The 15166-nt window shown below is 38.5% G+C and overlaps 1 protein-coding gene across 6 annotated transcripts in view; it reads right to left on the reverse strand.

The window, feature by feature from the left end:
- Positions 1–15166, reverse strand: part of PATJ (PATJ crumbs cell polarity complex component) — a 361174-nt gene that overhangs the window by 254294 nt on the left and 91714 nt on the right. For all 6 annotated transcript variants that reach the window (XM_043461136.1, XM_043461135.1, XM_043461132.1 and 3 more), the window contains exons 18-20: positions 7629–7838; positions 3016–3132; positions 985–1380 (exon numbers count right to left, since the gene is read on the reverse strand). In XM_043461136.1, the coding sequence (XP_043317071.1) occupies positions 985–1380; positions 3016–3132; positions 7629–7838 (723 nt within the window). The remainder of the gene's footprint in view (positions 1–984; positions 1381–3015; positions 3133–7628; positions 7839–15166) is intronic.

Below are 15166 nucleotides of genomic sequence, written 5' to 3' on the forward strand. Positions count from 1 at the left end.
CCCAGAGTCCAGTATCAAGGGTAATCCTCAAGGGTTCCTTAAATACATAAACACAGCATCTTGCATAGCAGAGAGACCCATAATGAAATGAAAAAGGGAGGAAGGTCGAAGGGAGGCAAGGACAAAACCCAGCTCTACCTGCCCTGGGAGAGAACAAGCTAAGGCCGCTTTGCACATCACTGCAGGGGAGCTGCTGACCTCGCTGAGGAGGGCAGCGTACTGTTCCGAACCTGCTGCTCTGTACTCCATACACAAAACTTCCTCTTCATTTGCTCTGAAGTTAATTTGGGCCAGGAAATAAGCAAAAATAAAACATTAAAAACATCCCTACTGAAAGATTCCAGTTGGTGACCAGTTAACCCTAATTTTATTGTTAAAAATAAGTTTATTGGTGATTTAATAGCAAGAGAAAACCTAGTAAATACAATGCATTCCTGCCAAGTTGTCAACAGGCAGTATCAGAAATGTAAGAATAATTTTCTAGAGTTCAGTGGCTTTCTATTTAGTATTGTATATAATACAGAGGACAGTGTGGATAAGCAAGACAGAAATAACAGATCTTTAATCAATTTTGCCTTGATTTTCCTTGACAAACATGTTATGTGAGAAATACAGAGCTATATCTCCCTGAGGGGATTTTTTTTTTTTTTAATCACAAATGATGAAAGAACTCTTCCTTGAAATGGGTATCAGGAGGAAAACATCACTAAAAAAGCAAGGTTAAAAACAACAACAACAAAAACCACATCATAACAGCAAAGCAACTATAGATTATTGAATCCAACTAGAAGTTATACAATAAAGAAATGATGAGCTTTTAGTTAAAGACAAAACACTGTTTGGTACATTTTTGAAAAAACAGTGTTCGATGATGAAAAGATTCATTAAATTGTGTTCGTGTGTTTAAAAGTTACACGACTGATGGACAGAGATGGGGAGGGGAGAAGTCAGGAAGGATGCGGAAGATGCACTCTAATCCCTTACCATCTCTCCTGGGCTACAGCCGCACTGCTGCATGTCCTGAGGGTACATGCTCATCACGTGCCCTGCTTCTTGAGGCTCGGGCAGTTCACGACCCGGGAACCACTGTGTACCAAAGTGAACCTCCTCCATGGACGGAACAGGAGCAGCCTCTTGAATGTGTGATGAGGGATACGACTCCAGGGACTGAAGTTGGTCTTGATAGAGCTCATATTCTTCATCAACAAGCATTTCTCTTTCTTCACCCATCTCCTGCAACCTAGGGACCATGAATTCATGCATTTCCCAGGCCTCCTTGCTATTGTCTATCTCTTTTTGTTGGGACTGGAAAGCCTTTCCCAAATCTAGAAATGGCTCATCCACAAGCTCTTCTTTAAAATAGGGCTCATCTCTAAATCCCTGTGAATAAAAATTGCAAAACAAAACAAAAGTTTAAACTCTGTCTTAAAGCTGCACTCTACACATTAACTGGAAAATTAACCCCTGGCATAACTGCAGTAACGGTATTATATGCCAGTGCACGGTTAACCCGAACAGCTCTCCATTACAATAGAGGAGAAATATAACCTTACTGCCACACAAACCTCAACCTCCAAAAGGAAACACCAAAAGAGGCAACAATCTGCCTTTGGCAAGGTGACTGACTAGTCTAAAAGGTTTGTTACACATTAACCACCTGAAAATTCTCAGAAGAAGGAGTTTTGTTAAACTGCTAAGCTGAATGTTTAACTCATGCATCTCATATAAAAAGTAATACATAAGTATGGATACACTTCATACCATCTCAGAAGAAAGCAAAGACTTAAAAGGTCAGGAATATCAGGCTTATGTAACTCAAAAGAAGTTCATGGGCTCTTTGAATGTTTACAAAATCTTCTCTATAAAGATATAAGGAATATGTGCAACTACTTTGAGTATGACTCTCTTATAATACACCATTTAACAAAAGTTAATTTTTGCATTTGCATGAATAATATAAAACAAAAAGGAATGAATACAATATGCTCTTCAATTAATTTCAAACTTAGCTAATCAAAAGAGCAAGAATATAGAACTAAAGCTAGATAGTCTCCCTCACATGAGCAGAAACCTTGTTGAGTTCTTAGGAACACTTGAAGAATATATGAGTCTGCTGAGCCTTTGACCTAACTTCAGGGGACCTGAGGGTGCTAAGCACAATAAGGCCCAATTCCCTCTGAAGGATCAATGACATTTCCTATTTTAAATCCGATTCATTAAATATCAATAAATGTACATTCATGAAAAGAATCTACACCTTCCCACTGCTTCCTCAGTTGCAGCTAAACATCATTGTAGTGACACTTTTAAGTTAATATAGCATGGCAAATACTATAACCTAGTTATTTTAAAAAAGAAAAAACTGTATTTAGAAGGTATATTTAAACATGTCACACAGTTAAGAAATTGTAACAAAAAATGTATAAACTGAAAAAAAAACATAATGGACACTACAGGACTACATATCAGGTTTAGACACTGTCAACAAACTACACAAAGAATATCAAGACAGTTGTTATCAAGTTAAGAAAAATCATCCTCAGACTGCTAAAAGCAAAATAAACACAATTCACTTTAAGAATGAAAAAGGAAAAGTTTCAAAATACACTTTCTAATATTAAAGCATAAAGTAAGGTTTGACTAAAAAATTCTTCTTTAGAAAGTATTCAATAAGAAGTTCTTCTGGGGAAAAAAAAATAAGTTCTTTAGTATAGCTCTTATTCTATAGCATTTTAAGTGCAGGTCTATTTTCAAAACTCTCTCTACTCTCAAAATTTTAAGAGTGTATTAGTGATATAAAGTCAGGTATGTTTGTTCTTTGAAAATGCCTTATACCTAGCTGATGTCACTTACGGAGGCAATGTGATACAAAAGAGAAAAGATTTCAGTTTAAAAAAAAAAACTTTAAAGGGGGAGACTATTTAATTTGTTTCTATTTAGCCAAGACAGTAAGAACAAGCTTTTGTCTTCTTTATAATAGCAACTATTTAAATGGGGGGAAAATGTACTAAATACCTGGGGTGCTTCAAGTATGAAAGATGAATTTATATCATGAATTGTTCCTGAAATTTCAGTCTTGTCTTCATTATTGCTTGAAAGTAAAATGCGACTTTCTTCCTCTTTATCACCTTCCTGAAAACAGAAGAATTTTAAATTTGTTTAGTATGATTGAAGAACTGTTTTTGTAAACCATGAACCTATTTTTTATTGAGTTCTAACTGACCTACAACATTATATTAGTGTTAAGTATACAACATAATGATTTGGTATATGTATATGTTGCAAAATAATCACCATGAAAAGCTTAGCTAACATTTGCAACTTTCAAATACACCACACAGTATTGTCATCTACAGTCCCCATGCTGTACCTTGCATCCTTAGGACTTATAACTGGAGGTCTGTATCTTTTAACCACCTGTACCCATTTTGCCCATTCCCAGCCCCCAGCTCTGGCAACCAAAGAAGCACTTCTGTACTGAAGAAAACATTTTGGTTTCAAATGTTTTTCAAATTAATTCTCATCTTTCCATTAAGTGCAAGTACATAGTACTTAATGTACATTGTTTCATTAGACCAAACTTTTCTTTAATAATTTTAAAAAAAGCCATATTCAGATCAAAACTTCCCAAACTTTTAATTCACTTTAGGGATTCCTTAAATAAAAAATCACTTTCCCAGGAACAGACCTTAATATTAAGAAATGCCTAAGTTTATACAGGATGATACTCAAAATATTTAACAATGGTACAATGGAGCCACTCCCCATCAGAAGAAGGACAACCATCCTAGTGCTCACCAGCTTAGCATCAGCCCCAGGTCATAACACAGCCACTATCTACCAAGTCCTAAGGATACATCACAATCCATGGTAGACACGTTTACATGCTTTGTCTCAGCTTAATCTTTATATTAAGAACTTAGTACCAGTTCTATTTATTTATTCTATTAGGTCAGGATTTTATATTTGCATAAAAATAATAGCAAATATATATATTTATGTATATGTACATCACAGGTACAGGTCTTAGAACTTTAAATATGTATATTCTGAGAAGTAGGTGCCCTTAATAACCCTGTTTTACAGATAAGTAACAGATGCACAGTAATTTGCTCAAAGTTACATAACTATTCAGTTACAGACCCAGAATTTGAGTACTGGCCATCTGGTTTTAGAGCCTGCGCTCTAAACTAGCGTGCTACATGGTTCCAAGTAGGAGCTGGTAAGGTTAGATAATAGGCTCAAGGACACATAGCTTGGCAAATCACAGAACGAAGCCAAACCCACAGTTGTCTGGCTCAATAACTCCACTGGCAGTTCTGTCCTGTGAGTTCTGAAGATACAATGTCTTTCATTCATTTATTTCTTGTATTAGTTTTGGCTGTGCTGGGTCTTTGTTGCTTTGTGCAGGCTTTCTCTAGCTGTGGTGGGTGGGGGCTACTTCTCACTGCAGTGCAGACTTCTCATCGTGGTGACTTCTCTTGTGGGGCACAAGCTTTAGGCACACAGGCTTCACAGATATCATATGTGAGCTCAATAAATAGTTGGGGTGTGCAGGTCTAGGCTGCACGGGCTTCAGCAGTTCTGGCACACGGGCTGGGCAGTTGTGACTCACAGACCCTAGACCACGTGGGCTTCCAGAGTCGTGGCGCGTGGTTTCAGCAGCTGCGGCTCGCAGGCTCTAGAGCGCGAGCTTGGTAGTTGTGGCACATAGGTTTAGTTGCTCTGTGGAATGTGGAGTCTTCCCAGGCCAGGGATCAAATCCACGTGCCCTGCACTGGCAAGCAGATTCTTATCCACTGTGCCACCAGGGAAGTCCGGTATGATGCACTTTTTAAAGTCAGTTCATTCATTTTTTATCTAGGACCTTTGAGGTGAGTTTGTGGAAAAGAGAAGTCACACTTGTGGTTAACATGAAAAGATATAGATAATAAGTATCTACATAAGACTATAATATAAGATTACATAATATCTATATTATATAGATAGTACATATCTATACCTGTGGTATAAGACTTAATAAAAAATAATTCTGTTCTCCTGTTACATATTCATAGTCTTTCTGCCCAAACTTGACTTTGGACCTTTTTAGTCACACTCTCTCCCCAGTTCTGCTGAGGACAAAACAAATGCTCAGCAAACACTAGGTGATGACGTAAGTGGCCACCCACTGGACCATGAGAAAGAGACAGAGACAGAGAGACGATCCATGCATGGTTATTTATAGCTCACAGACAGTTTTGCTTAAAGAACCCAGATGTTAAAGAAGCAATACTTAATGGTAATTCCACTAAGAATTTCTGTGTTCTTGAAAGTGACCTTCTCTCATTCCTTTACTGGCCTCATACTCCCCAGCACCCTGGCAGCCTTATACCCACTGAGGGAAGCTGAGGCCAGGAGCTACCTCACAATTGCATGTTTCAAAATCTGTCAGAGCAAGACTCCAAGGTCCCGAGGTTTCTGCAGCTCTACCTCTACCAGAAATAGGAACAGGAATCCACACCCAGCTGGTACTAAGTTCTGTTCTTTGTACTGCCTGAGCCTTCTTTAAATTGCTTTAAAGTAAAGTCACACTGTTTAGGTCCTGTAGGCCTCTGGCAACTCCAATAATCAGGCAAATAATCATCAGGGAAAATCTAGACAAAGTTCTTGCCACAATCCAAAATACCAATAAAGAGGTCCCCATAAAAACATCAAATTTCCCCCTCCTTAATCTGTCCCAAAATCAAACCAAGCATCTCATGGTATATATTGACTATGGCAAAACTCACACATCAAATACATAATATAAAGTCAAGACCTTGCCTTAGCTATGTGCCATATTCCATTTTGAAGTGCTTAAAGTAACTGACAGGTATAATATATAGGCATCTTTATGTGCAATATGTGATGAATAATATATGAAGGTCATGTGAAATTCTCCAATGCAAAAATATTATGTGTAATACATGAATCTATCTATGTCTACAAATGAACATATAATTATACATAGACAGATATCTATCTATATGAACACTCATTGTTGTTGTTAAGTCTCTATGTCATATACAACTCTTTTGCGATCCCATAAACTATAGCCTGCCAGGCTTCTCGGTCCATGGGATTTCCCAGACAAGAATACTGGAATGTGTAGTCATTTCCTTCTCCAGGGGATCTTCCTGACCGGGATCAAACTTGCATCTCCTTCATGACAGGCAGATTCTTTACCACTGAGCCAGCAGGGAAGCCCACAGTATGCTAATATATTTCACAGAATAAAGGAACTTTTAGAGTTAAGAAAGATCTTATCAGTTCTCTAGTCTTTTTTAGTCTTTCAGAAATGAAAAAGTAGGCTTAGAAAAGTGGGGTGCCTATGACCAAATTACTGGTACACTGTTTCTCAAAGTACAAAATTCTGCATCAGAAATACACTGGTGACTCACATGAGGCAGACTCCTGAGAATCTGAGAACCACCAAATCAGCATCTCTGAGAGTGGGACCTGGGAAACTGCATTTTAAACATCTTCAAGGCGATTCTTATGTCTATGTCATCTCTGTGAACTTCAGACCCACTGGGCTAACTTGTAGCAAAGTTCGAAACAGAGCCCAGATTTCTTGAAATCCAGTCCAACACTCTACTATTGCAATCACCGTATCTGTTTCAGACATGCTGCATGAAACCGAACTAGTGACAACAAATTAAAATTGGAATACACAGCACTGTGACTGAGAGCACAGGGTCTGAAGCCACTCTGCTGAGTTCATACTTCAACTCTGCCCCTTACTAGTTACATCATCTTGGGTAAGTTACTCAACTCTATGTCTCGACTAACTCATCTGTAATGGTGGTAAGAAGAGGACTACCTCCTCTTAAAGTTTCTGTGATGATTAAATTAGTGTGTATAAAGAGCTTAAAATACTGACTAGACATACAGTAAGCACTCAATAATACCTCAGTACCAATTATCAACTAGTATCTTTTTAAAGTGGGGCATTGGGGAACCTCAATAAGCACCATAACTAATAATACTTCAGTCAGAAACAGTGTTCTAGGGAAGTTGCAAAAAAAAAAAAAGAAAGAAAAAGAAACAGTGATTTGACCTAGTACTTGAGATTAAACAATAAGATGACATCAGGGTGGCTTAACCAAATCAGAGTTTAGATGCTAGGGGTTACAAGGCACTGTGACGGTCAGAAAATTATATTATGATTTCATTGCTATATCATTAAAATGATAATGGTTAACTGATTTCAACTTACTGAACCATTCTGACATTGTGCCCAAATGAAAGTTAAAACACATAAACAGGCTTATTTTAATTTATGTCATATGGAATGCAATGAGAACTTAGAATTCTGTGCCAAAGGTATGAAGATAAAAGTAGTAGTAGTTGGACTAGTAATGCTGGCAGCTAGTATGTAATGGGCTAAGCACTTAATAAATATCATCTTTAATCCTCAAAATCCTATGATGTAGACATTACTTTTTCTGAGCATTAAGTCAAAGACATTAGGAAACTTGCACAAGGACACATGTATAATATGCAGAGGAAGAGAAATTTCAGGCCAGATGAATTTGTCTCCAAAATCCATGTTCTTAACTATTACAGTATTATCATTTCCTATATTAACAAAATTCCACACTTACCACCAAAGGTTTACAGATGCCAAGGCGCACAGTGCCTGGCGGTACAGCTTTCAACACTTCCACAGCTTCAGCAAGTGTGACGTTATCCAAAGAGTACTGGTTGACTGAGACCAGACGGTCACCAGGTAACAGTTCTCCACCTCTTTCTGCCACACCATTCGGCACCAGGGAGCGGATCACAATCACCGATCTGGTGGGATCTAAGGGGTCCTAAAGATCAAGCAAAAATAGAAAGATGACTCGGTTCTCTAAAAACAAATGTATAACCTTAAGACATGTATGTGTGCACACTTCAGGGATATTGTACATTTGGCTCCAGACCACTATATTAAAGCAGCTATCACAATAATGCGAGTCACATGAGTATTTTCATTTCCCCAGTGCACATAAAAGTTAAGTTTACACTATACTACACTCTCTCTATAGAAAGTGCAGTAGCATTATGTTTTAAAAAAATGTTATACCTTAATTGAAAATACCTTATCACTAAAAAATGCTAACCATCATCTGATGACACTGGGTTATTAACAAACCTACAATTTGTAAAAAATGAAATATCTATGAAGTGCAATACAGCAGAGCTCAACAGGAAAGGGTATGTCGACTATCTACTTTATGTGTCCAGTATTCTGGTGGTATTCTTGCAGAGACAAAATCTATTCAAATATCACTCTCTCAGTTCAGTTCAGTTGCTCAGTCATGTCCGACTCTTTGCGACCCCATAAATTGCAGCACGCCAGGCCTCCCTGTCCATCACCAACTCCCGGAGTCTACCCAAACCCATGTCCATCGAGTCGGTGATGACATCCAACCATCTTATCCTCTGTCGCCCCCTTCTCCTCCTGCCCCCAATCCCTCCCAGCATCAGGGTCTTTTCCAGTGAGTCAACTCTTCGCATGAGGTGGTCAAAGTACTGGAGTTTCAGCTTCAGCATCAGTCCTTCCAGTGAACACCCAGGACTGATTTCCATTAGGATGGACTGGTTGGATCTCCTTGCAGTTCCAGGGACTCTCAAGAGTCTTCTCCAACACCACAGTTCAAAAGCATCAATTTTTCGGTGCTCAGCTTTCTTCACCGTCCAACTCTCACATCCATACATGACCACTGGAAAAACCATAGCCTTGACCAGACGGACCTTTGTTGGCAAAGTAATGTCTCTGCTTTTAAATATGCTGTCTAGGTTGGTCATAACTTTCCTTCCAAGGAGTAAGCGTCTTCTAATTTCATGGCTGCAATCACCATCGGCAGTGAATTTGGAGCCCAAAAAAAAAAAATTTGTCACCGTTTCCACTGTTTCCCCATCTATTTCCCATGAAGTGATGGGACCAGATGCCATGATCTTAGTTTACTGAATGTTGAGCTTTAAGCCAACTTTTTCACTATCCTCTTTCACTTTCATCAAGAAGCTTTGTAGTTCCTCTTCACTTTCTGCCATAAGGGTGGTGTCGTCTGCATATATGAGGTTATTGATATTTCTTCCAGCAATCTTGATTCCAGCTTGTGCTGCTTCCAGTCCAGCATTTCTCATGATGTACTCTGCATATAAGTTAAATACGCAGGGTGATAATATACAGCCTTGACTCTATACAGCTGCAAAAATATCAGCTTGTATCAAAATAAAGATATAAACCTAACAATTTTAGTTGTATGTATGAGTTAGTGCGCAATACATATAAATTTCTTTTTTTAAATTGTGGTAATTAATATTTTGTTGGATCACAAGAGGTCTAGGGAAAAGACTCAGGTTTAATCCCTGGGTTGGGAAGATTCCCTGGAGTAGGAACTGGCAACCTGCTTCAGTATTCTTGCCTGGAAAATTCCATGGACAGAGGAACCCAGTGGGCTACAGTCCATGGGGTGGTTACGAGTCGGACATGACTGAGTGGCTAAGGACACAGCACAAAAGGTGTAGGTAGAGTTGGGAAAGACTCTAATGTCCTGAAGCACAGTCATAATATGGACCTAAAACAAGCCATTCTATTATCATTCTTGGGCAATAGGTAAGTTCCAAGAGAAGTGTATTATGGGAAATGATACTCCATTCTTCAGCACTCAACCAGTATAAAATCTTCTCACTAAATCATTTAAATTCCAAAAAGAAATGAAAATCATGGCATATACCACTGCATTTCAAAAGTATGTTTAAAAATAATATAACCTAAAATTATGACATGGTATAGATACTCCTAGGCAAAAACTATTCTAATATAGAGAAAATGAATATCAATTCATAAATAAAACCAATGTTTTCTTGGGAGGGCCCTCATCCATTGGGAGGGCCCCCTCTTTCTTTTCATTAAGCACAGAAAATAACACTAAAACTCTATAAATAAATTTGGCTGATGATCCAGTTTATAGCAATACTATCATTTTTTTATTTCATTCAATACTGGTATATAGCACTTACTATGTATCAGGCTGTGTTCTAAGTGCTTGACAATCATTAATTCCGTTATTCCTTACAACAAACCCATCACTTGCCTGGCTGGTGTACTTTGCTCCTACTGTTTCATTATGCACATACTGTTCCATATAGGCAAGATGCAGAAACATGAGATTCTACTACTGCTAGTTTCTATTAAACCCCTCCTGAGAAAGTAACAACTACCACCTTTTGTGTTAGAATTGCAAGACTCTGAAATTACAAAAGTGAGAGTTTGCCATGTTCCAGGCTATGTCTGTTTGAAGTGGCTGATGGTTCTTTTGAAGTTTTCTGTTGCAGTTTTCTATACCATTCTATTGTAGACATTGAGGCTTATTTTCAATACTGCATGGAATCTTAACCAAATATACCATATTTAAATCAACAAAGGCTACAGAGCTAATCCCTTGAAAAATGCCTTCAAACAATTTATTTCACTTTCCTTAACTAAGCCTTGCATTTCCACTACCAAGTCAGAGATTCTTGGTAAATTTCTAACATACTCTGTTGTATAACGCCACATACTTATCAAGAGGATTGGAAGTAAAAATAGTCATGGGAACTCACTAATAAAGTACAGTGTTAAACTATAATTACACCAATATTTTCAAGTAGAGGGAGCTATTGCATAAGAAGAAAACAGAAAGGAACAAAAAAAAAAGTACAGTGGTATATCAGAGGCAATCAGTGCAGTAATGTAAAAGAGCTGTCTGTTTTGTCACCGAAAACCATGAATCACAACACACTTTTTCATTCTGAAATATGAAACCATTACATTTTAAGTTTGACACGCTAATAAATAAGCTGTACCATTATGTCCTTCATTTAGGATGTCAGTTTTTGATGGAACGCTTTTTTATTGGGGGGGAAGGGAAACTATATAATAGCTTATTCCCCTCATGAAATGCACAGAAAGCAGCCAGCATTACTTCTTATTAATAATTACTAAACATTCTCAGAGAAAACTGCAACAGTAAAATATACCAAAAGCAAATAAATGATTTCACTGGGTAGTGTAAGTCATCTCTGTAGTATCATATAACACCTAATCAAAAAGTACTATTTTTAAGCCAAATAAATAGGTGAACTGGTTTTCAAGATGCAATCCAGTTGAAATGACAATTAGAAACATTTCAAAGGAAGATTAACCAGGAAATAATGGAAATAGAAAATAGATTAATAGATTTCCTTTACAGAAAAATCATGGTGAGCACTTATTTCTACAAAATGCAACCGTCTTTCAACCACAAAGTAGTACCAGGTGTGCTTGCTTACTAAAATTTATTCAGGCTTGGCCTTCCCAGTTATTTTGAGCACTAAATCTAATCTACTACTCCTTTTCCTGGAGGAGAGAACCCAACGGCAGCTTCCTTGTCACTTATAAAAAGACAAACCACCCACTTCTGGTGATACCCCATTATGGATAATCACCACTTTATTTTCTGTGACGAGTTCTCTGACCAGGTGATTTCTCAAGTAGCTGAATGGAGTTATTTTAATGAGTAACAGTTATTTCCTTTCATGGTCATCACATGTAGTGGCCACCCTATGGAAAAACAGCAGCTGTCACTGCCTACCAGGGCGGCTACTATTCTTAAGGCTTTGCCACATACAATATGCTTAAAAACCAAGTTGCTTCTCATCAGAAAAGTCTGTCTTCTGAAAATACTGACTATAATATCATACCCATGTTAAATACAACAAAATGTTATAAAGACATTTCTCACGACCTCTACCCAACTCCTAGACTCTATCCAGATTTTTTTCAGGCCCCATCAGATTTTATCACCTTTTATCTTAACCTTAAAATCTCTGATTTTTCTTATTTTGGTAAATAACACTGCAAGGAACATCGTATTCAGTAATCAAGGTGTTGCTTTAAACTAAACAGCCAATAGGGGGCACTAAATACCAACCACAAAAGACAAGATACATCATCTACTATGCAAGCCATCTCCTCCTCTGATGTTTTTTTTCCTATTTATTCAAAACCCTTATATTCTTACATATGTTCTAACAGTATCCTATATGTTTGCTCTAACTCAACCATTTATGAAAGTCATTCCCTACAAATCCATTAGGCACAACCAACTTTCATCAGGATGCTGCATGGGAAGACAGGAGCTCTAACCCGACTTCTCACTACTGAGCTATGAAATCCACAGAGAACCAATCTAACTGCTCTGTCTCAAAGGCGAATAAGTGCCTGAAGAAAAGTGCGTATGAGGATTTCTGAGGTCTCTTGAAGCGATTCTAATGTTTGATAGTTATAAACACAGGACGTTTCAACGTGGGAGGAAATCCAAGGTGACAAATAAACACCTCTTCTCCCATAGTCCCTGAGGGACAGCGCCATAGGCCCAAGCACTTGCTTGCTCTCCCTTGCCCCTTCACTGAGTTGCTACCTGCTGCTGCTGCTGCTACGTAGTCACTTCAGTCGTGTCCGACTCTGTGTGACCCCATAGACGGCAGCCCACCAGGCTCCCCTGTCCCTGGGAGTCTCCAGGCAAGAACACTGGAGTGGGCTGCCATTTCCTTCTCCAGTGCATGAAAGTGAAAAGTGAAAGTGAAGTCGCTCAGTCATGTCTGACCCCTAACGACCCCATGGACTGCAGCCCACCAGGTTCCTCCGTCCATGGGATTTTCCAGGCAAGAGCACTGGAGTGGGCTGCCATTGCCTTCTCCGAGTTGCTACCTAAGGCATATTAATTTGATCTTCTGTCTCTTCTATCCAGTCCTCTTCATTCCTGCTTCTCATTAATTCTTGCCTATGCAACTGCTTCAGTCTCCCCAAAAGTCCACCTGCCTCCAGTCTTATCCACTTTAGTATATTGTTTACGGAGAGAAAATAATGATTTTTAAAGGTAAAAATGGGATTGCATTCAATTCCTCCTCTGCATAAAGCACTTCAATGACTCCACTGCCTTCAGAATAAAGTGCTAACTCTTTGGCAGAGAAATTCCTTCAGATTCCCACTTTCGTCGGTTCTCCCTTTGATCCTCCCACATATACCACTGCCCACCTTCATTTGCCCCACACACTGCCCCATCAATCCAGAACTACTGAAGTTCAGGACTGTGAAAGGCACTGGCATGCTTCATGACATTCTGCAAACCATTCCATTGGCCAGAAATGCTTTCCCCGCCCCACTGCCCTTATCTGTATCTTAGCCACTAGAGTCAGCTCACATGTTTCCTCCAATGAGCAGCTTTCCCTATCTCCCAAAGAAGACTCAAGCACTTCCTACTCTGAATATCTCTAAACCTAAAAAAGACCTTCCCTTACAGCATTTTTCATAATATAGTTTCCTTATTGCCCTGACCTTTTAGAATAAGTAAGGCCCTTCTGCTAGATGTAGCCACAGCATGCTGCATTTTTTCCTATTACAACTCTTTTGACATTTTACTGGAATTATTTTAACTGTCTTCCCTACTAAAAATAAGCTTCATGAGTACAAGGATATGTTTGCTTATTGCTATTTTATTCCCAGGGCTGACTACAGAGCCTCCCACATAGAAGGGACTGAATAAAAGCTGAAACATCAAATGACTGAAGCTATTTAGTTTCATACTCTTTGCTGGACTGTAAGTACATCAAAGGCAAAGGCCACATCCCATCATTTGTAACAACCAACCGTTAACACTTACTGAGCTTTTGCCATGCCACCAGGCATGACTTAAATATCTTACATCTTTGAATCAGTTTAATCCTCACAGCAACGTGAGATAGGTTCCATTATCATTCCTACTTTGCATATGAAAATACTAAGACAGAGGAAAAATAACCAAAACATACAATTCGTAAGTAATAGAACCAGAATTTAAACCAGCCAGTTAAGCTCCAGAGTTTATGCTTTTAGCCACTTATGAGATACAGCTTCTTATCTTAATGTAAGCATTTGCTGAATGAATGAATGTTGAGAAAAAGCAAACTGTCAGAACATATATTTATTACCTTGCCAAAGTGTATAAAACTGAGCCCCTTAAATACCACACTTGACCACCAGAGGTTTATATGCTGGTACTTAGTCGAAAGTTAGAGAGTACAGAATGTACAGTGTGCCTACATAGACAGTTAAAACATGCGTTTGCTGATTTTATTTTCAATTTATTTTCTTTGACTCTGTTGAGTCTTGGCTGCAGCATGTGGGATCTTCATTGAGGCGCATGTACTCTCTAGTTCTGGTGCTCAGTTTCTCAAGTTGCAGCATGCAGGCTCCAAAGCATGCAGGCTTCAGTAGTTGCAGCAGGCAAGCTTAGCTGTTTGCAGCATGTGAGACGTTAGTCCCCCAACCTGTGTCCCCTGCGTTGCAAGGCAGATTCTCAACCACTGGACCACCAAAGAAGAACCTTGCCAATATTAATTTACACTTAGGTTCTCAAGAATCCATTCCTTTGGTGAGCTAAGAACATTCACAGGTGAATACATACAAACATGTGACAACCATTATGACTGAATGGATGGAATTCAAAGTCCTGAAGTGTCTATAAAAATGTATTATATGAATATTTGCATACATTCCCATAGATCAAAGAGACTGGAGTTCACATAAACTACAGCACTGTACAGGGGTGATTCAGTTGGAATTGGGCTTTCTCAGAGACAAGGGTATCAACCAGAAGATGTAGAGAGCTCTATCCTTAAAGCTGCCCCTAAACTAAAACAACAAACACAAGCAAGCAACCAAGGCAAACTCAGTGGAAAGGCACAAGCAGCAAATGTTACATAAAAAAGAGATAGAGGAAACAAACGAGAAGAAAAGTTCTCACATTGAATAAACTGACCAATGCCTCAGTAAGAGGCATTTTTTAGAAAAACAGGAATAAGAGATATAAACCAAGGAGAGTTCTGACATGCAACATTTACATGTTTGTGATATTACTCCAATGAAGGAAAACAAAAATCAAGGTGTAACAATGACTTAACTACATGAATGCAAAACAAAGGATAAATATGGGCTTGTTCTCGTTTTAAAAATCCACTCTGGGTGATGGATCAAATTTTTTAAAACATTAAATAATGGAATAAGAATGTAGAGACCACAATAGGACGGCAAAGACATAGGCCATAGTTTATTTCAGGTAAAAAGTTGGGTATAAATTATTTACCTCAGATA

The sequence above is a fragment of the Cervus canadensis genome, chromosome 2 (assembly GCF_019320065.1).
Source record: "Cervus canadensis isolate Bull #8, Minnesota chromosome 2, ASM1932006v1, whole genome shotgun sequence".
Taxonomy (NCBI): Eukaryota; Metazoa; Chordata; class Mammalia; order Artiodactyla; family Cervidae; genus Cervus; species Cervus canadensis.